The 23,906-nt window shown below is 38.7% G+C and overlaps 1 protein-coding gene across 1 annotated transcript in view; it reads left to right on the forward strand.

Annotated features, from left to right (window-relative positions):
* The window catches only part of EIF2B3 (eukaryotic translation initiation factor 2B subunit gamma), a 123,304-nt gene that overhangs the window by 17,051 nt on the left and 82,347 nt on the right, over positions 1 to 23,906 (forward strand). Inside the window, exon 4 of the mRNA XM_047084700.1 lies at positions 18,490 to 18,649. Within this exon, the coding sequence (XP_046940656.1) occupies positions 18,490 to 18,649 (160 nt within the window). The remainder of the gene's footprint in view (positions 1 to 18,489; positions 18,650 to 23,906) is intronic.

Here is a 23,906-nt window from a genome sequence, read left to right on the forward strand (position 1 = left end):
CAAATTTATTCCTAAATTGTGTTTTCACGTTCTCTCTTTAGTATGTACTTTGTAGATGTACATAATGTATACAACTTAATCAAATAGTTCTGTAAAACTTTGAGTGAAGGATAAAGGTCTCCTGCACTATCCTTCCTCATTCATGATTTTTTTTTTTTTCTAGAATGTTGCCTCATTCATTTCTTTTTTCAGCAAAAATGCTCATTCATGATTTTGCTCTTCAGAAGCAACTACTTTCAGCTCTTTTTCCTTCTGGTAATGTCCTCAGTATTTTTAAGTAACATATTTATACTACTATTTTTTTAGTTTTAGTTCTAGATGATCGATTGAATTTCTACTGTGAAAGATAAGGATTTGGTTCACTTACCAGCCCATCTGCCCTTCCGTGTATACATATACAAACTTCCCCTTTCTTAATCTCCCAAATACAGGTATGTCATAATTTTTTATTAAATCAATCATGAGGGCTTATTTAGAGCTTAACCATGCAGTATACTAGTATTATACTTTCTTTTTTTAAAATCAATTTTATTATGATTTATATATGATATAAATATATGCCCATTTTAAATGTACAGTTCTATAATTTTTCTAAATCAGATTTATTGAGGTATAAATTATAGAGAGTAAAAAATTCACCCTTTTCAGTGTACTGAGTTTTGACAAATGTGTTATTGTTGTATAACTACTGCCTGAATCAAGATAAATGGTTCTGTCATCCCTTACAAGTTTTTACTTCTTCTATATGCAATGTTTTGTTTTCTTAGAGTTATCAATTGCCACACTTTCAAAGTTGCTTGGTTTTCTGTGTTTCCATCATTAATTCATCCTCAGACTTTTTTTTTTTCATCCTCAGACTTCTAAAAGGAACATAAATGTATCAGTATATTTAAACATACCAATTTTTTGTTTTGTTTTTGTTTTTGTTTCCTTTGAGACAACCCTCTTAGGAGCCATCCATTCTCTCTTCAAATCTCTACTGTTTGCTCTTTAGGCCTGCTGCAGAGCTGTCATCCTGGGACTTTTCACCATCATTCTAGGAATTCCCTTCTCTCTCCTGGGCTGGATACCCTGGTTCCTAGGTCCCATGTTTCCTCTTTGGTTTACTCCCTCATTTCAAAGGAACCCAACCTTTATTGGCTTCTTAAAGAGAGAGCATGGAAGGTAAATATTTTGAGAACTTGAATGTTTGAAAATGTTTTATTCCATTCCGTACTCTTGAATGATACCTTACTTTTGTATAGATTTCTAGGTTAGAGATAATGGACCTTCAGAATTTTTTGTCCCAAGCCCAAGCAGAGACATACAGGTTTCCTTGATAACTCTCTATGCTGTAGGTAGATTCCGCCCCCCCCCACCCCAAAGTTTACCCTTCCACTGAGTTTTCCATTTATGCAGGGTCTCAGTTCAAACTCCCTACTTCATACCAGCATCCAGCCACATCTTTTGGCCCAATGTAGCCCTTAAAAACCCTAGTTAAGGCAGCCAGGGTTCCTGCTCAGTTTTCACTTCCTTCTTCAGTTCTCGCACTTGGTATTTTCCCTTTCTTTCTTGTAAGTTTGAATACACCTGGAATAATTTTTTGTTGAGTCTTCTCCAAAATTTTTAGGTGTTTGTAACACAATTTTGGTGTTCTTAGCTCACAGTTTTCTAATACCAGAAGCCTCCATGCTAAACACTTAATGTGCATTATTTCATTTAATCCTCCAGCTACTTCTGAGGTGGAAAGAAAGACTATGCATTAAGTACTTTAGTCTCAGTAAATGCATTAAGTAATCAGGGATTAATAGGATGATGTCTGCTAGGTATGGTCAAGTGGCACATACCTCAGTGGATATTGAATGGTTATTTGAGTGCGTTAGTGGAGTGGATTAGGGACATAGTAAAGAAGAGTTAGAAGAGTACTATGTGCCCTCTGTAAGACTATCAACAAACACTGCTTGGATCTACTTATTGAAGAAAGACCACTTCTTGAATGTCACTTTTTAATTGAGTTTTGTAAGAAAAGTAGGAATTTGTGCTAGTGGGGTGATACATAGGGATAGATATTCTTAGTGTGAAGGGGATAGAATAACTCCAAGAAAAGCATAAAAATGTTGGTAGATCCTCTACTTTAACAGTTGAAGGAGTATTACAAAGCTGAGATTATGAGGGAATATTTTAGTTTCATGTTGTATGATCTGATGGCCTCACTCAGTGTAAATATACACCTTTAAAACTTTACCTAGGTCTACATATCTTTGAAATATACTAAAAAAGAAAACATATAAATTAAATAAGTGGTAGTCTTTTTTTCTTTCTGTGTGGCATCCTGAAGTATATACATTTAAGGTTTAATTTGATCTTTTTTTTAGAAATTGGACAACTTGGAAGGGAGGAGAATAGAAGGGCAGATGAAAAGTGAAATGGAGAAGCAGCAGAGACCTGCTTTGCAGTAACAGCTGATTATTCACACAAGATGTCTGTAACCAGTTAAACCCTTTTGAGGCTACTTAAATTTGCTAAAGCTTTATAAATGAGTACATTGGAAAAATTAATTTACTTCAGAACTTTAGTTTCTGTTCTTAGAGACGACCCTAAAGTAGGGAGTTAATTTATTAGCTGATTATGAGGGCATAAATTTTATTTTCTTTGGAGTTACCCAGAATGTTTGCTCTGAAGATCACAAGGGAGATCTTTCAGGTATACTCTGGATTTCTAATCCCCACAGCCACCTTGAAAGGTAGATTTCTACGGATATCTAATCCCCATACCCACCTTGAAAGGTAGTTGGTATTCTATTTTGCAGTTGAGAAAACTGATACTCAGAGAGCTTAAATAATCTCCCCCAGATCCCACATCTGGTTAGGTGCTGAGCCAGACTAGAACCCAGCCCTGGATTTTGAGATACTGTATGTTTGTGCATCTCAAATGTCCATGCTTTTTTCACTCCTATTGCCTCCAAGAGACAAGCATCAGCAGTCCTTATAATCTACTCTAACTCTAGACCCTTGGCTTCAGAATAAATTATTAGGTAAGTGTTTTGAGAACAGGTTAGTGAGGTATCTTTAGGAGACCTCAGCAAACTACGTCTGTAATAGAGTTCTATAGCCTGTGTTTAAAACACTTAACCTTATATTGCAGGTCTCATGGCTTCTCTTAATTTAGAGATTGCAGAGTTGATAATTTTCTATTTAATCTAGACAAGAATCTTTCTTTAGCCTCAGGCAAGCCTCATTTGCCCTCTGCCTCAGTTTCACAACCCAGAAAATAAGGATAATGATACCAACACACTAGTTAGAGGTTTAGTTATGTAAATTCTTTGATGTAGAAAAAGGACTATTGTTACATGTCTTCTGAAACAGCTGACATGTTACAACAAAGAACAAACTATGCCAATGAAATCCCCATCCTAGGGACAGCTTATTAGAAAGATTGAGCATATGTGCTATTTTTAGATGTTCAAAAACTAAGTACAAGTTGTTTTCAGTTGAGTGTTTGATGTCTTTATCGAATTACAAATCTCTGTCATTCTTTTCTGGAACCTTTCATTTTGCCCAAGGATTTGTTTTTGGCAGATTTCTATCTGCTTGAAAAGAATGAGTACAGTTTGGTTAAGGGAAAATCTGAGAACTTGGTCCCAACTTGCTTGAAGTCTTTAAGTGGCAACTTTCCTTCTTGACTGCTTTGGTGGGCTGAGGTTGCATAGGAAGGCCTCAGGATATCCCCAGTGATGGAGCCCACTGGTGGAATAATGAAAAGCCCAGGAGCTATGGTGGAAGTAAGTTAAACAAGGACATTTTAAACCTTTTTTTTTTTTTTCCTCTCCCTAGGAAATCTCAGTGGAGCTTTTCTCTTGACTGTACTAACCTAGTATATATATTCACAAGCTTCATGGAATGAACTAAGGACAGAAACATGATAGCTAGGAATTAGGATAGAACACCCAAGCTATCATTACATACTTTCTTTATCTTTGGGTGGTAAGGAGCCATATGGCTTACAATTCTTGGTAGGACCACCTATCCTGCTCTGAATCATAAGGTAACAAAGACTATAGCCTGACTGGTGGAATGGGCTAGTACCATTTGTGGGAAGTCAGTAAGCATTCTGTCCTCATGACCAGGAGTTCATTTGAAGTAGCCTATAGCTACCCATCCTTTTTTCAGCTCTTTTTTTTTTTTTAATGTTTTTAAATTTATTTTTGAGACAGAGAGAGACAGAGCATGAACAGGGGAGGGGCAGAGAGAGAAGGAGACACAGAATCCGAAGCAGGCTCCAGGCTCTGAGCTGTCAGCACAGATTTCAGCTCTTAATTTAAGCATTGTCTGCTTCAACAAGCCTTTGTTGGCTTTCTAATACTGGATTATGTTTCATTTTTCTGTACTTGCACAGAGAATTAAAATTACCTGTCATATTGTCATCTCCCTGCACTAGACTATGGGACAAGAACTGTTTCTGGGCCTGTCACAGAGAGGATTCTCAATATGTATTTATTGAATGAATGACAGATGGAGGCAAGCTCTATGTAAACATTTGGAACATATTCCTTACTCCTTTGATATAGACATAGATGTTTATATGAGCCTAAAGATGAGTTTTAGTGATTGCAGATCAGAGGGATCATGGCATTGACTGGTGTTCATTTTATTTGCATCTGTAAATTTCCATCAAGCCTTAAGTTTGCTGACATGGCTGGTCCTCTACCCCAAGTAGGTTATTCCAGAGGGAGGAATTGTCTTGTCTTGTTTTGTCTTGTCTTGTCTTATCAAAGAAATATAGTGACATAGTGAAAAGAACATAGGCTTTCACAAATATAGGTAGATCTGGATTCTAATTCTAGTGCCACCATTTATTAGCATATGCTCTTCAATGAGGTTACTATCCCTTCTAAGCTTGCATTTAATTCATCTATAAAATAGTCATATTTTTCATTTATTCACAAGTATGTATTGAACACATGCTATATACCAAGCACTATTCTGGATGCTGGAAATACAGTGGTAAACCAGATAAACAAGATCTCTGTCCTCATAGAGCTATTCTATAAGGAGAAATATATAATAAGAAAACAAATAATTTCTGGTGATAAAAATGCTAAGAAGAAAAATAAAGCAGGATAAGGGGATAAAGAGTGGCAGTGGAAAGAGAGAGCTCTTTCAGACAGGAGATAACATTTGAGAAGAAACCCTAATGATATGGGTAGTAAGCCTTAAGGAAGATCTTTCCTTGCAGAGAGAATAGCAAGTGCACATGCCCTGAGTTAGGAATGAATTTAACCTGTTTCAGAAGCAGTAAGAAGACCAATATGACTAGAGCACAGTAATTAAGTGGTAGAATGGTAGTATGGAAGGCCTGAGAGTTATGTGAGGACCAGATCATAAAGGATCTTCTAGATCATAGTAAGAATTTAAAGTTTATATTTTGTTCTATGTTGGGAAACCTTTGGTGGGTTTTGAGTGACATCATCTGATTTATGCTTTTAAAAGATCTCTACAGCTGCTGTATGGAAAGTAAAACTATAATGCAACAGGAATGAATCGGGCAGATCAGTTAGGAGATAGTTGCAATAGTCCACATGGAAGATAATGCTAAGATGAGAACAGTAGTGGTAGAAGTAGTTGCATTTAAGACATTTTTTAATTATTTTTTTAATGTTTATTTTTGAGAGAGAGACAGACAGAGCATGAACAAGGGAGGGGCAGAGAGAGGGAGAAACAGAATTCGAAGCAGCTCCAGGCTCCCAGCTGTCAGCATAGAGCCTGACGCGGGGCTTGAACTCACGAATCATGAGATCATGACCTGAGCTGAAGTTGGATGCTTAACCGACTGAGCCACCCAGGCACCCTCATTCAAGACATATTTTGAAGGTAGAGTTAACAGGACTTTTTATGGATTGGATATATAGAATGAAGAAAAGAGAGAAATCAAACAATAGCTTCTGGATTTTTTACTTGAAAAACTGGAGTGATAGTGATAGTAGTGTGGGAGACTGGAGGAAAAACAAGTTGGCAGTCAAGATAATTTTTGGATGTTGGGCACTTGGGTGGCTCAGTCGGTTAAGTGTCCACTCTTGACTTCAGCTCGAGTCATGATGTCACAGTTCATGGGTTTGAGCCCTGTGTTGGCTCTGCGCTGAGAGTGTGGGATTTTCTCCCTCCTTTCTCTCTGCCCCTCCCCTGTTCATGCTCTCTGTCTCACACATGCACGCTCTCAATAAATAAATTTAAAAAAAATTTTTTAAGATAATTTTTGGATGTTAATTTGTAACACTGGGTATTAGATGTCCACGTAGAGATATCAAGTAGGCAGTTTTACAATTCAGAATCTCAAAGGAGAGGTCAGGGCTGGACATATAAATCTGGAGATTATCAACAAAGTGAAATCATCTGGGGAGTGTGTGTAGCAGAAGAAGAGAAGAGGGCTAAAGGCTGAGCCTGGTATTTAGAGACCAAGAACCAGAGGAGGAGGAAACAAAGGTGATTAGGAAGGTACAGCCACTGAAGTAAAAAGAAAGATCAGGAAATTAAGGTATCATGGAAGCTGTGTGAGGAAAGTGAATCAAAGAGAGAGTGATCAGTTGTGCCAGATATTGCTATGGAAAGTTGAGTAAGATGAGAACCAAGAATTTATCATTGGATTTGGCAACATGGATTCATTGATGAGTTAAACTCTTGCTGGAATAGTAGGGACAAAAACCAGATTAGACAGAAGAGGTGAGGGATTAAGAAATGGGATATGTTAGGGCACCTGGCTGGCTCAGTCAATGGAACATGTGACTCTTAAATGTGGGATTGTGAGTTCCAGCCCCACATTGGGTGTAGAGATTACTTTAAAAATAAACAAAAAAGAAAATGGGAGATGGTAAGACAGCTGGGTTTTTTTTTTTTTTTACGTTTATTTATTTTTGATTATTAACTGATTCTGTTCATGAATTTCTTAGACTGGCTCTCTAATTTTCTTATCTTTTCTTTCATATTTTCAATACGTCTATCTTTTTTCCTCAAGTTTTATATATGGGTGGGGCATGTCAACTGTGAGCTTCACTTTATAGGGTGATATGGTGATAGGGTTGGGCTCTTTTTTTGGTGGATCTCTTATATCTCTATTTTTAGGGTTTTTTCTCTTGGATTACTCAGATTCCCTGGAGAAAACTGTTATCCTGCCTGAAAAGTAAAGACCTGGCTGCTGGCATTTCAGGAAATGAGTTGGGGTCAGGGCTAGGGAGGATGTCTCAGAATCCTGTATGCATTTTTTTTTTTTAATGTGTATTTTTGAGAGAGAGAGAGACAGAGTGCGAGCAGGGGAGGGGCAAAGAGAGAGGGAGACACAGAATCCGAAGCAGGCTCCAGGCTCTGAGCTGTCAGCACAGGGCCTGATGCGGGGCTCAAACTCATGAACCATGAAATCATGACCTGAGCCGAAATCGGATGCTTGACCAACTGAACCATCCAGGCACCCCTTGTATGCATTCTTTTTTAAGACACCTTTTTTCAGTAAGATGCATCCTCTCTTCCTATCCCAACTGTGATCGTGCTTTCCCAGTCTAGATATCTTCTATTTTACTCTCTTCAGCCCTCTGCCAGTGTGACACATGTGCAGTAGCTGGATTGCACTGAGTGGAAAAGAGAGATCTTTCAACCAGCATTCTTTATTTTAATTCCTCCCTCCCCAGCTTTTTTATCCATATCAGTTCCTCAGCCTTTTGGAGAATCTGGTGGAAGTTGAGTTTGTTCTCAGTTTTCCTATGATTAACATGGTCATTTTTTTTTAATTTTTTTTTTTTTACATTTATTTATTTTTGATAGAGAGAGACAGAGCACAAGTGGGGGAGGGGCAGAGAGAGGGAGGGAGAGAAAGAATCCGAAGCAGGCTCCAGGCTCCGAGCTGTCAGCACAGAGCCCAACGTGGGGCTTGAACTCACAAACCGTGAGATCATGACCTGAGCCGAAGTCAGATGCTTAACCGACTGAGCCACCCAGGTGCCCCAACATCGTCATTTTTTTAATGTTGTCTCCTTTCCCATTCTTCTTACGTTTGTGGGTTTAGGACCATTTTAAAAATCCTTTGTTACTTCAGTGATGTTTTGAGAAGGGCGAATACAGTTGTATGCCTTCAATTTACTGTCTTAAAACTTATATAATAACTAAGGAGAAAGGGTGACAGGGAGTTCCGTAGCTGACTGCAACAAGGAGGAGTAGATGATTTCATCTGTTGTCATGCATTTCAAATGAGTATAGGTCATGGAGTGAGAGAAATGGCCTGAACATGATTGAGTGAAGAGTTCACCTTCTTCACCTTCTGGACTCTTTGATTGGAAGACAGTGTGAAGAGCAGAGAAAATGTCCTGAGCAGTTTCTTTGATGCTGTTAAAATTTAGAAACTTAGAAAATATTTACAGGGGCAGCTGGGTGGCTCGGTCAGTTAAGTATCTCACTTCAGCTCAGGTCATGATCTCACGGTTTGTGATTTCAAGCCCCGTGTCTTACTCTCTGCTGACAGCTCAGAGCCTAGGGCCTGCTTCGGATTCTAGGTCTCCCTCTCTCTCTGCCCCTCCCCCACTCATTCTCTGTCTCCCTCTTTCTCAAAATAAGTAGACATTAAAAAAAGTAAAGAAAAAAAATATTTATAAAGGGGGCACCTAGGTGGCTCAGTCAGTTAAGCGTCCAACTTCAGCTCAGGTCATGATCTTGCAGTTTGTGAGTTCGAGCCCCACGTCAGGCTTTGTTTTGACAGCTCAAAGCCTGGAGCCTGCTTTGGATTCTGTGTCTCCCTCTCTCTCTCTGCCTCTCCCTTGCTCGTGCTCTATCTCTCTCTCTCAAAAATAAATAAACATTTTTAAAAAAAGAAAAAAATATTTATAAAGAAATATATTCTCGGGGCACCTGGGTGTTTTAGTCGGTTGAGCATCTATCTGACTCTTGATTTCAGCTCAGGTCATGATCTCACTGTTTGTGAGTTCGAACCCTGCATCAGTCTCTGCACTAACAGTGTGGAGCCTGCTTGGGATTCTCCCCCTTCCTCCCTCCCTTTCTCTCTCTCTTTTTCTCCCCCTACCCTGTCTACACTCTCTCTCTCAAAATAAATAAATAAACATTAAAAAAACCAAAAAGGCATGTGGAGGCACCTGGATGGCTCAGTCGGTTAAGCGTCCAACTCTTGATTTTGGCTCTGATATTGATCTCACGGTTCTGAGTTCGAGCCCCACATCGGGCTCTGCGCTGACAGAGCTTCAGATTCTTTCTCTCCCTCTCTCTCTCTGCCCCTCCCCTGCTCATGCTCTGTTTCTCTCTCAAAAGAAATGAATAAAACTTAAAAAAAATATTTTTTAAAAGGCATACGGATAGTAATTATTCTCTTCTAAAAAAAAAAAAAAAAAAAGAATAGCTTGACCCTTGTAATCATACAATTTTATGCCATAAGGGACTTCACAGATGGTACAGCCCTCTCATCTAATAGATCAAGAAACTGAGACCCATAGAGGGAGTGGCCCATTCAAAGTCACATTTGAAATTAATAAGAAAAGAAAACCTGCCTAATGTTAAGAGTTGCTTTTTGAGAATGGTTTTAGTTTCTTTTTTTTTTTTAAATGTTAGTTGTCTTTTTCTCATATGATAAACTTCCCTTTATCACAGTCCCTAACTACCCTCTGTGACCCTCTCCCAAGCTTTCTGGCTTCCAAGTAAACCGGACAATATTTCTACATATTTTATACTTCAGGACAAAATTAAAATTCGAGTTGCAGGTAGGAAATATGTAATGTAATTGTTTTGTTTTCAATTTTTTTTTTAACATTTATTTATTTATGAGAGACAGAGAGAGACAGAGCATGAGCAGGAGAGGGACAGAGAGAAAGGGAGACACAGAATCCAAAGCAGACTCCAGGCTCTGAGCTGTCAGCACAGAGCCTGACGGGCTCGAACTCATGGACTGCGAGATTATGACCTGAGCCAAAGTCAGAGGCTTAACGGACTGAGCCACCCAGGAGCCCTTAGAAAAAATGTAATGTAATTGTTAAGAGCATGTTTCATAGTCTTGAAATGGGGCAATTATATTTTTATTCTGTGGACTATTTGTGTCTAACTGAAGAAAAAGAATTGATTTAAATTCAGAGTAACAAATTCTTTCAAAGTGAAGGTTTGATTTGAGAGAACAAAAAAGCCATGTAATGTCCATGCATTTGGCGATTAAGATTAAATTGCAGATACCAACAATTTCTGCATTTTCATAAACAACCTCTATGTCTTAAATGTTACAAACTGAGTGACAATAAATAAATATTTTGCCTCAAAAAAAATTCTGGAAGAGAAGTGATTAACATTTAACTCATTTAATAATGTCAGAAATTAACAGATTCTCAGTTACTTCTTAGCTTCACACAGGAAAGATGAGTAAAATTCTTCTATTTGTTTGTAACCTGAAGAAGAGAACTTCTTTAGGAAGGTAATGTTGAGTCTCCATTTTAAAATTATAAATCTAGCATATCCCCTCCAGCCATACCCTCCAGGACAGCTGCATCTGGTAAGTTTTCAGACATTTCTGTTTTTTTTTTCCTTTTTGGGGGCAACAGGTTTATTTCCTACCTTGTTGCTTTAGGGGGCTGCCAAGTTACCATTTTGGCCCCTCTCCTGTGAACGGTCACAGTCTCTTACAAAGGGGGCTCTCAGCTTTGTCAGAAAGTATGCTGTTTCTAAACACCTAAAATTGGATGTTTTCTTCGAGTCAGTTTAACAAGGAGAAGGAGGTAACAGGAAGAGTGCTAATAACATTTACAGATGCTTGTTCCCCAGCACTAGGTTAAACTCTGGTGACACAAAGATAAAAGAGCTCCTTATGAAACTCAAAGTCTAGGGGCACCTGGGTGGCTCAGTCGGTTAAGTGTCTGACTTTGGCTCAGGTCATGATCTGGCAGTTCGTGGGTTCAAGCCCCGCGTTGGGGTTCTGTGCTGACAGCTCAGAGCATGGAGCCTGCTTCAGATTCTGTCTTTCTCTCAGGAATAAATAAACATTAAATTTTTTTTTTTAAGTTGAAGCTAAAATCCATAGATAATTCAATATGGGTGCAGTCATTCAAGAATAAAGGACTCCAGGGGCACCTAGGTGGCCCAGTCAGTTAAGCATCCAACTTCAGCTCAGTTCATGATCTCATGTCTCATGAGTTCGAGTCCTGCATTGGGCTCTGTGCTGACAGCTCGGAGCCTGGAGCCTGCTTCAGATTCTGTGTCTCCCTCTCTCTCTGCCCCTCCCCTGCTCACACTCTGTCTCTCTCTATCTCTCTTTCAACATTTTAAAAATTTAAAACAAAAAAAATAGGGGCACCTGGGTGGCTCAATCGGTTAAGCATCTGACTTTGGCTCAGGTCATGACCTCATGGTTCATGTGTTGGAGCTTCTGGCTCTGTGCTGACAGCTCAGCAAAGAGCCTGGAGCCTGCTTTGGATTCTGTGTCTCCCTCTCTCTCTCTGCCCCTCCCCTGCTCACACTCTGTCTGTCTGTCTCTCTCTCTCTCTCTCAAAAATAAATAAACATTTAAAAAAAATTTTTTAATTAAAAAAAAAGTCTAGATGGGAAAAACCCGTTTAATCCAATTTAGTTATTTAAGGTCTGTAATGGAAAAGACTTCATTTCTAGCTGAGATAATATATTGGGTACTGTCTTTTATAATAACTGTGACAGGACCTGCAACTAGATGGATGAATGTGTGGTGGGATGGGAAAAGAGAATGGGGAATGCATTTTTGGCAGTTTACTCCAGCAAGTTAACATTAGCTATGTGGTAGGGGAATTGTGGCAGAGAAGGCTGAATTAGGTAGGTGGAGTCATATTTGAAAGACCTTTAGTGTCATACTAAGGAATTTAAACTCAATCTTACAAAGCAGTGATATTCTAAATGGGGTGATCTCAAAGCCAGGAGTGTGTAGGATGGAGTACCAGAGGAAGATATTAGAATAGAATCTCTAGTTCTTTTAATTTTATCTCTTCACTTAAAAAAATATCAATTTTTGTATATGTTGTCTGAAGAGCATATTATATCACTTATAGTGATTCTTGTATTTTTAAATAAATTTTAAAAGTAAGTGGGAATAGGGGCACCTGAGTGGTTCAGTTGGTTAAGTGTCAGGCTTCGGCTCAGGTCATGATCTCACGGTTCATGGGTTCAAGCCCTGTGTCAGGCTCTGTGCTGACTGCTTAGAGCCTGGAGCCTGCTTCAGATTCTGTGTCTCCCTCTTTTGCCGCCCCTCCCCCACTCACGCTCTGTCTGTCTCTCTCTCTCAAAAACATTTAAAAAAAATTCTTTTTTGGGCGGCTGGGTGGCTCAGCCAGTTGAGCGTCCGACTTCAGCTCAGGTCATGATCTCACAATTCATGAGTTCGAGCCCCGCATCGGGCTCTATGCTGACATCTCAGAGCCTAGAGCCTGCTTCGGATTCTGCTTCTCCCTCTCTCTTTCTGCCCCTTCCCTGCTCACACTCTGTCTCTGTCTCAAAAATAAATAAACATTAAAAAAAATAAGAATAATAAAATAGATGAATAAAAATTCTTCTTTAAAGTAAGTGGGAATAGTTGAATAAATGTTCAACTTTTTTTTTTTTATGTTTGGAGAACATTATTTTAGGCTGTCTTTAAGCAGGGAAATGAAATAAGTAGTGGAAATTGAAGTGTGAATTAGAATAGGGGAAAACTGGAATGAGAGAGACCAGCTAAGAGACTGGAAGAATACTTTGAGACCTAAACTAAGGCAGTGCAGTGGAGATAAAAGAAAAGGACTTGGTGACCAGTAACATGTTGGGGTAGGGGACTGGGCAGGAAAGAGAGAGGAATTCATTCCTAGATTATGGCCAGATTTCTCACTTCAGATCCTGGTGGTGGTGACATTATGATTAAGCTAAGGAACACAGGAAGGATGTTTAGCTCTAAGCCTAAGGATTATCACATTTCTTACAGACTGAGTTGGTCATTACTTCCTGCACCTAATGCCCCAGACTCATTAAAAACAAAATGGCAGTTGGCCCTTTGCCTTGCACTTTGGGAACTGCAGACTGGGAGTGTTTTCCAAACATTTTCAACGGAAATCAAGCATGGTGAGGTCTCCATTGCAGTTGGACATTGGTGTTTATTAAAACACCAAACTACTCTTGACGGTTGGATTGGGATTGGACCACATAGGAAATGTAAATTGTAACCATTCATAGTAGCACCAAGTAGCTGAATTCATTAGTTCCATATGGGCAGGGGTGGAGTACAGGGTGGTGATTTGGATCATAGCCATTGTTTGTGGAAGTGCTGGGTGGGTAAAAGCGAGGTTACCTTGCCTTTACGGGTTTTCTTCCAGTGGAATAAGTGTTTTTCTCTCTCCATGCCATAGGAAATTGTTTGCCAGATTGTGTTATTTATAACAATCTGTCATGGAGCAGCTGCCAGGAAAAGAAAAAAGGCTATTCCCAGTAGCTCTTACCACCTCCCACCATACCGCTACCACCTCACACACATATATACGGTTTTCTGATTTAACTTTTGTTTTTTCTTCTAGTTTTACTCAGTGGTTTTGGCTTGATTGAAAATGTTCTTGTAATGAGAGATTTCTGGGCCTTGCCATGGCTTTGTAATTGGGTTTTCTGAGCTTAATTTGTTTGCTTTAGCCAAAACTAACTGGCAGCAGTTGGAATTTTGAATTCCTGGAGGTCTTGAGTTCTCCCCAAACACTAACATGCTGTTTTCACCTTCCCTTAAAGACCTTGTATGTTTCCATACAGTTTGTCAAAACTGGACACATTTGCGATCCTTTAGAGCCGTGCTTTTTGCACTTGACATTGCCCTAACTCCTCTAAAGGAACAGATTTGGGATAAAGGGATACTGAGGACTATTAGAACAGTGAGTAGGGAGGTCTGAGGAGATTCCATTTGGTCTCTGCAAAAGAAGAGGCTTACTGTTGGCGTTAGAAAAGAACTGGTTACCTGAAACATGAAGCAACGGGGGATTGGTGTGTCCAGGGAACTTTTCAAGTTAATTGCATTTCAGATATACAGTTCCTTCACAGTCCAAACAATCTATGTTTATTCATGGCTTGTGGTCACACGTGATCAGAAATGCCTCTGACTCTTAACAGTTTCTCTGCTTTTTCTCTCTGGGTTCCAGTTAGTAGAAGAATATTTGCATTTCTAGAATGGGCTTTACATTTTTAGAATAAAAATTAAACAACAGTTATTTATTTTCTATTATAGCTTTTATAAAAATGTGAAGAGAAATAGGTGGTAGTATGAAGATACAAGGATGATTGTTTCCCTTTTAGACTTTTGTTTCTTTTTCCAGGATTTCCAGCTTTGGAAACAACGTACATTGATCAAAGAGCAAAGACTTCCCTTTGGAAGTGGTGGAGTTGCAAAGAGGATGGGAATGTGTTTGGTTTGAGTGAGTTTTAGATGGAGCGTTTTCTGGGGACAGAGGCAGGAGAGGGCCTGACGGAGTAGCACCTCCATCTGTATCCCAAGCCCTGCCCTTTCTGACTGACGCCTCTCTTTTCACACTGAGAGCAGATGGCAACCAAACAGTGGGGGGAGGGGTCTGTTTCTTGTGCTCCTTGGGGATTTTGCATTCAGCTTAGCAAAAAGTCATCTAAAAGCAAAGAGAAAAACGAAGCGGTAGACTGTTCACATTTACCCAGGACTTGTTTGGCATTCACTACACTGACAGATTTATTTTTGGCAAATACTCAATGATAACCGCACTTATTTTCCAAGATGACATTGTCACCACTTCAGAGGCATTTGCATTGGGATCATTTTCTTCACTTTGGAGTACACTTGATAATTAAATTTATTGTAGAACAGTCAGCTTGCAAAAATCAGCCATCTTATTAGAGAAAGAAGTTCTTTTTTCTCAGTAAACTGTCATTTTCATTATAATGAAATGGGACTTCTGTACTGCTGTCCTGACATGTCTTTAATAATAGCCCATGTTCCCTGCCTTCCTATGCATTGTTACAAGAAGTAGGGTTCTGTATGCTATCTCTTCCTGAACTTTCATATACATAGGCTGATTTGCTAATATTTGGTGGTTCCTAGATGGTGACGTTAGGAATTTTTTTTCCTAAAAAAAATTTTTTTTTTTTAGCTCCGTTAAAATCCAGAAGGAACTAAGATAGCTTTAAGCAAAAGAGTAGAAAAAATCCAAATTTGAACTTCTTAACTTGAAGAGGCTCTCAAAAGGAATTGTTTAGGCTATAAATAATAAGTTATATGTGTAGAAAAAGAAATGATGGTTCTTGTATTTCAAGAAGTAAGCCAAGGCCTCAGTCAGTTAAGTGTCTGACTTCGGCTCAGGTCTTGATCTCAGTTTGTGAGTTCAAGCCCCAAATCGGGCTCTTTGCTGATGGCTCGGAGCCTGGAGCCTGCTTCAGATTCTGTCTCCTCTCTCTGCCCCTCCCCGACTTGTGCTCTGTCTCTCAAAAATAAACAAATGTAAAAAAAAAAAAAAAATTAAAAGAAGCAAGCCAAGGCATTCTTATAGTTGAGCCTCAGTTTCTTTTTTTTTTTAATATGGAATTTATTGTCAAATTAGTTTCCATACAACACCCAGTGCTCATCCCAACAGGTGCCCTCCTCAGTACCCATCACCAACCCCTCCCTCCCTCCCACCCCACCCCCATCAATCCTCAGTTTGTTCTCAGTTTTTAAGAGTCTCTTATGTTTTGCTTCCTCCTGAGCCTCAATTTCTGAGGAAACATGGCTTTTTACTGTAGTAGAATGTGAGTTGAAATCATCCATTTTTCCCACCCAAAGCAGGAATCTTGATTTTAAATTAAAATCTTAGAAGAGCAGGAACCACGTACAAGAATGTCCATGTAGATACTCATTTTATTTATTCTTAAACCAGGAATAATTTAGTTCAGTGTTTTTCAGACTTTTTAAAATAGCAAAACCTGTTTTCCAAGCCAAAGCTTGTACAGAAGCCTATCTAAGAAAATAAAATTAATAAAAGAGGAGTTTCCCTGGTTGACTCAGAAAGGGCAGTAGGAATCAGGCTTTACTTCAGGCCCCCCTCGGAAACTGCAGGTGTGCTATTGAGAAACATTTGTGTAGTTAATTTAAATTGCAATTTAAGGAATTCATTTTTCCATTGATTGTTTTGGGACTTCTGTTTTCTGCATTTATGATAAAGTGTAGTAGCAGAATGTATAGGTAGCAATTTGTTAAAAATATATTAAGTAGCCTTTCTTAGCCACTCACTTTAACACTTCCTAGTGCACTCTTTCAGAGTAGGGCCTGGGTGAGCATAGAGTAAGTGCTCAATAAATGTTAGGTAAGTGGGGCGCCTGGGTGGCTCAGTCGGTTGAGTGTCCGACTTTGGCTCAAGTCATGATCTCATGGTTCGTGGGTTCGGGTCCCCGCATCGGACTCTGTGCTGACAGCTCAGACCTTGGAGCCTGCTTCAGATTCTGTCTCTCTCTCTTTCTACCCCTCCCCTGTTCACACTTTGTCTCTCTCTCTCAAAAATAAATAAATATTAAAAAATAATAAAAAAATAAACATTAGGTAAGTGAATTGTTGCAAGTGATAATCCAGTTTCTGCTTGAGCACTTCTAATGATGGGAAATTCATTGCCTTACAAAATTACTCTTTTTGACTAGCTCTGACTGACAGATATAAGTTAATATGGAAACTAAAAATACTTTTCTTCCTGTGTTTCCTCTTTGTTCTTAGTTTTGCTCTTGGGCTATTCAGGTAAAATTTGGTTCTTCCTTAAGACTGCCAGGTATTGGGGTGCCTGGGTGGCTCAGTCGGTTAAGCATCAGACTTCAGCTCAAGTCATGATCTCACAGTTCATGGATTCGAGGCCTCTGTCAGGCTCTGTGCTGACCTCTCAGAGCCTGGAGCCTGCTTCAGATTCTGTGTCTCCCTCTGTCTCTGCCCCTTCCCTGCTTGCACTATCTCTCTCAAAAATAAACATTAAGAAGAAAAAAAAAGGAGAAAAGACTGCCAGGTATTTAAAGAATGCTTTTAGGGGCACCTGGGTGGCTCAGTTGGTTAAGTGTCAGGCTTCAGCTCAGGTCATGATCTCACGGTTCGTGGGTTCAAGCCCTGCATCAGGCTCATGCTGACAGCTTGGAGCCTGGAGCCTGCTTTGGATTCTGTGTCTCCCTCTCTCTCTCTGCCCCTCCCCCACTCTCTCTCTCTCTCAAAACTAAATAAACATTAGGAAATAAAGTTTTTAATAAAGAATGCTTTTATCTCTTTCTTTCTTAATCCCACCCCATAATCCTTGTCCTGCCCACTGTCTCCCCTACAGTCTTTTCCCTATTAAACAGCTTCTCTTCTTTCACTATTATGTTTCTAGCTCTTTCACCACCTTGATCATCATCTTATTGATGCTTTTTTAGTTTATCAAGTATACTCCTAAAATATGATACTCCTGTTGATATCTAGTACCCATAGTGTTGGGTACTAGACAGACCAAAATTTAGAAGTATCTAAGATCTAAGTTTAGGTGTTTTGGGTGCCTAATACTGTGGACTAGAAACTCCCTTAAATTGGTTTTCAAACTACCAAAGCTATGTTTCTTCAAACACTATTCACTAGTACAGATTATTTATTTATATGAATAGTCATTATAAGTTGTTAGATCTTAGTTACCTAACTACTGTAAACCTGTTTCTTTGTCTGTAAAGTACAAGTGCTAATAGTGCTTACTACATAGTGTTCTAAAGATTGGGAATGCATGCAAAGTTACCATGATTCCTGGCCAATAGTACACACTCAGTAAACGTTAATTACTATTATTCATTATTATTGTAATTCATCTGAATTACCAGACTTGCAATCAGAATACCCACCACATGAGAAAATCTTTTTTTTTTACTTCATTGGTTTATTCATTCATTCATCAAATAATTACTAAGTGCCTATTATGTGCCAGACACTGTGGTAGCTAGTTCTCATATTTCTTATCCATAAAAATGAGAACTAATAATATTAATAATAATCCCACACCATGGTGTTATTATAAGAATTAAATGAGTGCTTTTATACATACCTGAGGTTGTATTGTAATTATTTACTAATTAGATTGGTTTCCTTGAGAGATGGGCCATATGTTATATTCACCCTTTTATTTTCTAGTACTATAGCAAAGTGACTGTTTCATAGTATTTCATAACCATATGGAATCATCAGACTATGTGAAAATGTTTTTCAGACTGTAAAGGGATATATAAATTTATGATCATTAATTACACATTCATGGAAATAGACAATGTGGTGGTTTTCAGACTCTGTTCCTTAAAGCCCAGGATTCCAGTGGTCCCTCAGATTCAGCAGCAATAAGGCTCACCCAAGGAGAGGCAGATATTCAGTTAGAACAGCCTATTTGTGTTACTTATTCTGCTGCTATAAAAAAAGTTTGAAAACAAGTGTCCAGTTTGTGTGTGCTTCTAAGCCATTGTAAGTTTATCCTGTGATGATTTTTGTGATCCATTGCCTTTTGTGATATTGACTTTCCCCTTCTCCATTTGACAGACAGATGTTCTAGTCCTGAGCTGTGATCTCATAACAGATGTTGCCTTACACGAAGTTGTAGACCTGTTCAGAGCTCATGATGCATCCCTTGCGATGTTAATGAGAAAAGGCCAAGATGGCTTAGAACAAGTTCCAGGTCAAAAGGGGAAAAAAAAAACAGGTAAGGAGTCTGGAGTTTGGTTTATTTGTATGTTAGGTTTTTATAATTATTATTGTCATTCATGTTTTCACTTAAGAAACATTTATTGAAAATTTAAAGGATGTGTTCAATTTGAGGCATCTGGCAAGCTCTGTTGGTAGAGCATGTGACTCTTGATCTTAGGGTTATGAGTTCAAGCCCCATGTTGGAAGGAAAGAAGGAAGGAAGGAAGGGAGGAAGGAAAAGAAAGGAAAGGAAAGGAAAGAAGGAAAGAAAGAAAAGAAAGAAAGAAAGAAAAGAAAGAAAGAAAGAAAAAAGAAAGAAAGAGAAAAATTGACTCATTTATTGACAGCTGATTACACTGCAGGCACTGTGCTAGGGGTTGATGACATAAAGTTAGAAAAGACAGTTCCTGACTTGAAGAGGTTTAGAACTATTGATTAGATTCTGTAGAGTCCAGAGGATTTGTGTGCAGAGAGGAGCACTCAGAATTATTTGCATTGTGTTTAAGGCTCAAATAATTGAATGCATATATCTAAGAAACAAAAAATCTAATTTAAGATCAAATATTAAAAAATAGTTAAACTAGGGATACCTGGATGACTCGGTTGAGCATCCAACTCTTGATTTTGGCTCAGGTCATGATCCCAGGGTCATGGGATTGAGACCCATGTCAGGCACTGCACTGAGCATGGAACCTGCTTAAGACTGTCTCTCCCTCTCCCTCTCCCTCTCCCCCTCTCCCCCGCTTGCATTCTCTCTCTCCCTCTCCATCTCCCTCTCCCTCTCCCTCTCCCTCTCCCTCTCCATCTCAAATAAAAAATAGAATAATTTCAGGGGCACCTGGGTGGTTCAGTCAGTTAAGCATCTGACTTCAGCTCAGGTCATAATCTCACGGTTGGTGAGTTCGAGCCCCATGTCGGGCTCTGTGCTGACAGCTCAGAGCCTGGAGCCTGCTTCAGATTCCGTGTCTCCCTCTCTCTCTGCCCCTCCCCCACTCATACTCTGTCTCTCTCTGCCTCTCAAAAATAAAGAAATGTAATAAGAAAAAAAATAAAAAAAAAAAACAATTTTGATGCTTAAATTGTCACACCTGGCCATTGAAAGTTTATTTAAGCTGACTCCTCTCTTTGAAAACATATGATGTACACTGGTAACCTGCTTTTTAGCTGAAGTGTAATTACAGAAGACAGGGAAGCAGGGAATAGGACTGGAGAGGATACAGAGATCAGACTAAAGAGTTTGGACTTTATCCTCAAAACAGTGGGGAGTTGGGGTACCTGGGTGGTTCAGTTGGTTGAGCATCCGACTTTGGCTCAGGTCATGATCTCACAGTTCATGAGTTTAAGCCCCATATCGGGCTCAGTCTGTTGAACGTCCAACTCTTGATTTCAGCTCAGGTCATGATCCCATGGTTCATGGGTTGCAGCCCCACCTCAGGCTCTACGCTGACAGTGCAGAGCCTGCTTGGGATTCTCTTTCTCCCTCTCTCTCTCTCTGCCCCTCTCTGCACATGCTCTCTCTCTCTCTCTCTCAAAATAAATAAACTAATGCACAAATTAACATTAAAAAAAAAGAACATCTTAGAAAAAAAACAGTGGGGAGTTGTTGAGGAATTTTATTGTATGTGCTGCTGAAGTGAGCACAAGTTGTTGAGGAATTTTAAATGAGAATGTCTGATCAGATTTGTGTTATAGAAAGATTTTCTATTCTTAATATGAAATTTTGAATTTCTCTGTATCTGTATTTTATTATATTTGAAAGCTGAGTTTCACCTAAATAACTGAATTTTAAATTCCTCCTGTGGAAGGGCCCCTAGCTGGCTCAGTCAATTACGCATTCGACTTTGGCTTGGGTCATGTTCTCATGGTTTGTGGGTTCAAGCCCCACATGGGCTCTCTGCTGTCAGCACAGAGCCCACTTTGGATCCTCTGTCCCTTCTCTCTCTGCCCCTCCCCCACTCGTGCTCACACACACTCTCACACTCTTCCAAAAATAAACACTAAAAATAATAATACAAAAAATAAATTCCTCCTGTGGAATGCTATGCATTTCAATGATAAGAATTTTTTTTTTAAAGAGCCCTAATATTCTCAAATTGTATATTTGGTCTGCCTCTTAGCTGTTACCATGTGCCAGAATAGGCTATAGTCCCCTTTTTCCCAGATATTGTTTAATAGAGTGGATCCGGTAGGTCCAAGTTTCCCAAATGGTGTTCTTACCAACTTAACAAGAAAATGACTAATGGCTAGATGTTTCAGCAGCCATCTTTCCCCCTCTTGCCATTTCTTTCCCAGAAGATTTGTAGATGGTAGATTCTGAGGAGGGCAAGATCAAATTCATGTTTGGATTTTTGGGACTTTTTTTTTCCTTACTCCAGGTCTTTACACATGTTGTTCTGTGCCCAAAATCCTCGCCATCCCCTCTCCCCACAACACACGTACTCTAAATTTAGCTTAGCCTTCAAGTTCTTTTCTGAGAGGGGCCTTTCTTGACCCTCTAATATGAAATCATACTCCTTTGTTTGTCTAAATATGGTAGCCCCGCTGTCTTATTTACTCTCTCCTCTACTCAACTGTAAGCTCTGTAAGAGCTAGGATCATTATATTCTATTTTGTTCATTTTGTCCCCAGCACTTGGCCTAGTTATGGCCCATAGCAGTCAATAGATGTTATCGAATGGTTGAGGAGCCTGCCTGTAAAGGCAATTCTTATTGTCCCCCACCCAGTAAGAGAAATTAGATTCAACTTTTATTTAGTCCATCCAGTTCACTGTAGTATTTCTTAAACTCCTCCCCACTTCTCAGAGTTATATAGCCTTGGTCCAGGCTAGATTCAATAAATATCAGTGTGCTTGAGAATCACGCAAATGAAAGCTGTCACTTGGCTGTCACCTCTCAATCAGCTTAGCTCCCTCTGCACTAACAAATGTTGGCAGGCCTTCTGAGCCTGTTTGTTTTTTTGGGTTTTTTTGTTTTGTTTGTTTTTTTGCTTCAGCTTTCTTTATTTCTCAAAGCTGAACTGTTAGAAAACTCTCTGCTTGGGTTTCTGCTTTATCTCTTTTCTCAATCCCCAACTCCCCCACTCTTTCTAATTATATTTAACAGAACTGACTTGAAATCCCAGCATATTGAAAATCGAAATTGTTGTGATTGAAGAAACAGCATGCAGAAGTAGGTTCAAATATGCTAGAATTTATAAGTCACAGTGTACAATAATAGGAGCATATGTAAAATACAGGGAGCAATTTAATGCCCCAGTTACAGGGAAATATATTTAAAAACATGGTATTTGAAAAGAAGGAGGAACAACTTACTAATATGCAGACAGGCTACTTGGAATGAGATCCCTGACTTATAAATGCATTAAGTTTTGATATAGTCATTGAATTTAGAACATACTATATGTAAAGTTTATGCTAAGCCTCATATGGGAAACAAAGATAAGATTTGCTCTCAAACTAAAATCTAGTGAATTGCTGAAACTAATATTACATTATATCTTCACTAACTGGAACTTAAATAAAAACTTGAAACAATGAAATAAAATCCATTGAACGGGGCTAGGTAGTTTTGTTATTTACCGAGTTTTATATCCATGAATGGCCTACCAGCATTTTGTGGATAGTTGCTTAATATCAATCACATCAGTGGTAAGTGGTAGAATCAGAACTTGAACCCATGCTTTCTGACTCCATAGCCTGGACTTTCTTTTTCTTTCTTTTTTGAATTTAGTTTTTGTTTTTATCAAAGTTTTATATGCTCATAATTTAAAGACTGATGGAATTATCCAAGTTATATTATAATAAATAGCAGTCGTTAGCCCTGTCTATTCTCACCTTACTCAGAGGCAGCCACTTTCAACATTTTTAGCTAACTTTTTTTCACATTTAATTCTACATCTCCAAATAACGTTGTTTGTTGTTTTTTGGGGGTTTTTTTGCTATGTCTTCGTATTTTTAGTTTTAGGAATTATTTACTTACTTCCTACTATGGAACTTAAAGCTGTAGTTCTGTTTTACCGTACCCTCTACCCCCACCACACACATGTAAACTTCTAGTCTCCCCATTTTTTGCAGTATTTATTAACTGAGTATTTAATGTTTACTATAACTGTTTAAATGGTATTCACAGCTGAACCTTGTATATGATTTTCTCCTTCCTCCTTTTATTTTTCTAAAAATTGTCTTGTTTTTTCATTTGCTTATTTTTCTGTGTATTTATTACTAATTCAACATCAGCATCAGTTGTGTGAATTCCTCTCATTACTTTCCAACACATTCAGTGTTCTCTCAGTTTCAGATTCTTGAAGATATCTCTCTTAGAGCTTTTCTGGATTAGTTCTGCTGTGAAACTACCATTTTAGGTTCACCCTTCACTGTCATATTTTGAAAGTCATTATTTTCCTCTTTCCCAGTTTATTTCTTTTATTTATTTATTTTGAGAGAGAGAACAAGGGGAGAGAAACAGAGGATCTGAAGTGGGCTCTGTGCTGACAGCAGAGAGCCCAATGTGGGGCTCAGTCTCACGAACTGTGAGATCATGGCCTGAGCCAAAGTCAGACACTTAACTGACTGAGCCACCCAGGCGCCCCTTATTTTATTTTTTCCTCTTTTCTTAGTTTATACTCACTCTTTTGTGGAACATATCCTCTTGTAGCCTCCTGAGATGAGGTTTGTGAAAAATAAATTTTTGAGCTTTTGCATGTCTTTATTCTATCCTCATAGTTGTTTGATATTTTGGCTGGGTATAATCTTCTCTTGGAAATCATGTTTCCTCAAAATGTTGAAGGTATTATTTCACTGTCTTCTAGCTTTTCTATTAAGTCTAACACCATTCTGATTCTTCATTCTCTGCATGAAACCTTCCCACCCACCCACCCCAACCTTTTGGGAAGCTTATACAATCTTTTTGTTTCCAAAATTATAAAATTTCACACTGATTATCCTCAGTATGGTCTAATATCATCCCGTGTTAGATGATAACGGGCCTTTCGATCTGAATATTCAAGTCTTCAATTCTGAAAAATTTCTGAAACTAATCTCTTTTTTTTAACACACCACCAAACTCAAAATTTAAAATAACTTCTATCAATGTGATCTCCACGTGTCCCCAACTCATTATTGTCCCTATCTAAGCTACCCTTGCTGAATCCTGTGTTTATTATTTTTCTTTTTTTTCTTTCTTTTTCATATAGTTATATCTCAGCTTTTTGTATTCCTAAAAGATATATGTATATATTTTACTTACTCTAATTTTATACAAAAGATAGCATGTATT

Source organism: Lynx rufus, unplaced genomic scaffold, assembly GCF_022079265.1.
Source record: "Lynx rufus isolate CCGP_SWC_20201006 ecotype Redwood Valley unplaced genomic scaffold, mLynRuf1.p SCAF_2, whole genome shotgun sequence".
In the NCBI taxonomy this organism is placed as follows: Eukaryota; Metazoa; Chordata; class Mammalia; order Carnivora; family Felidae; genus Lynx; species Lynx rufus.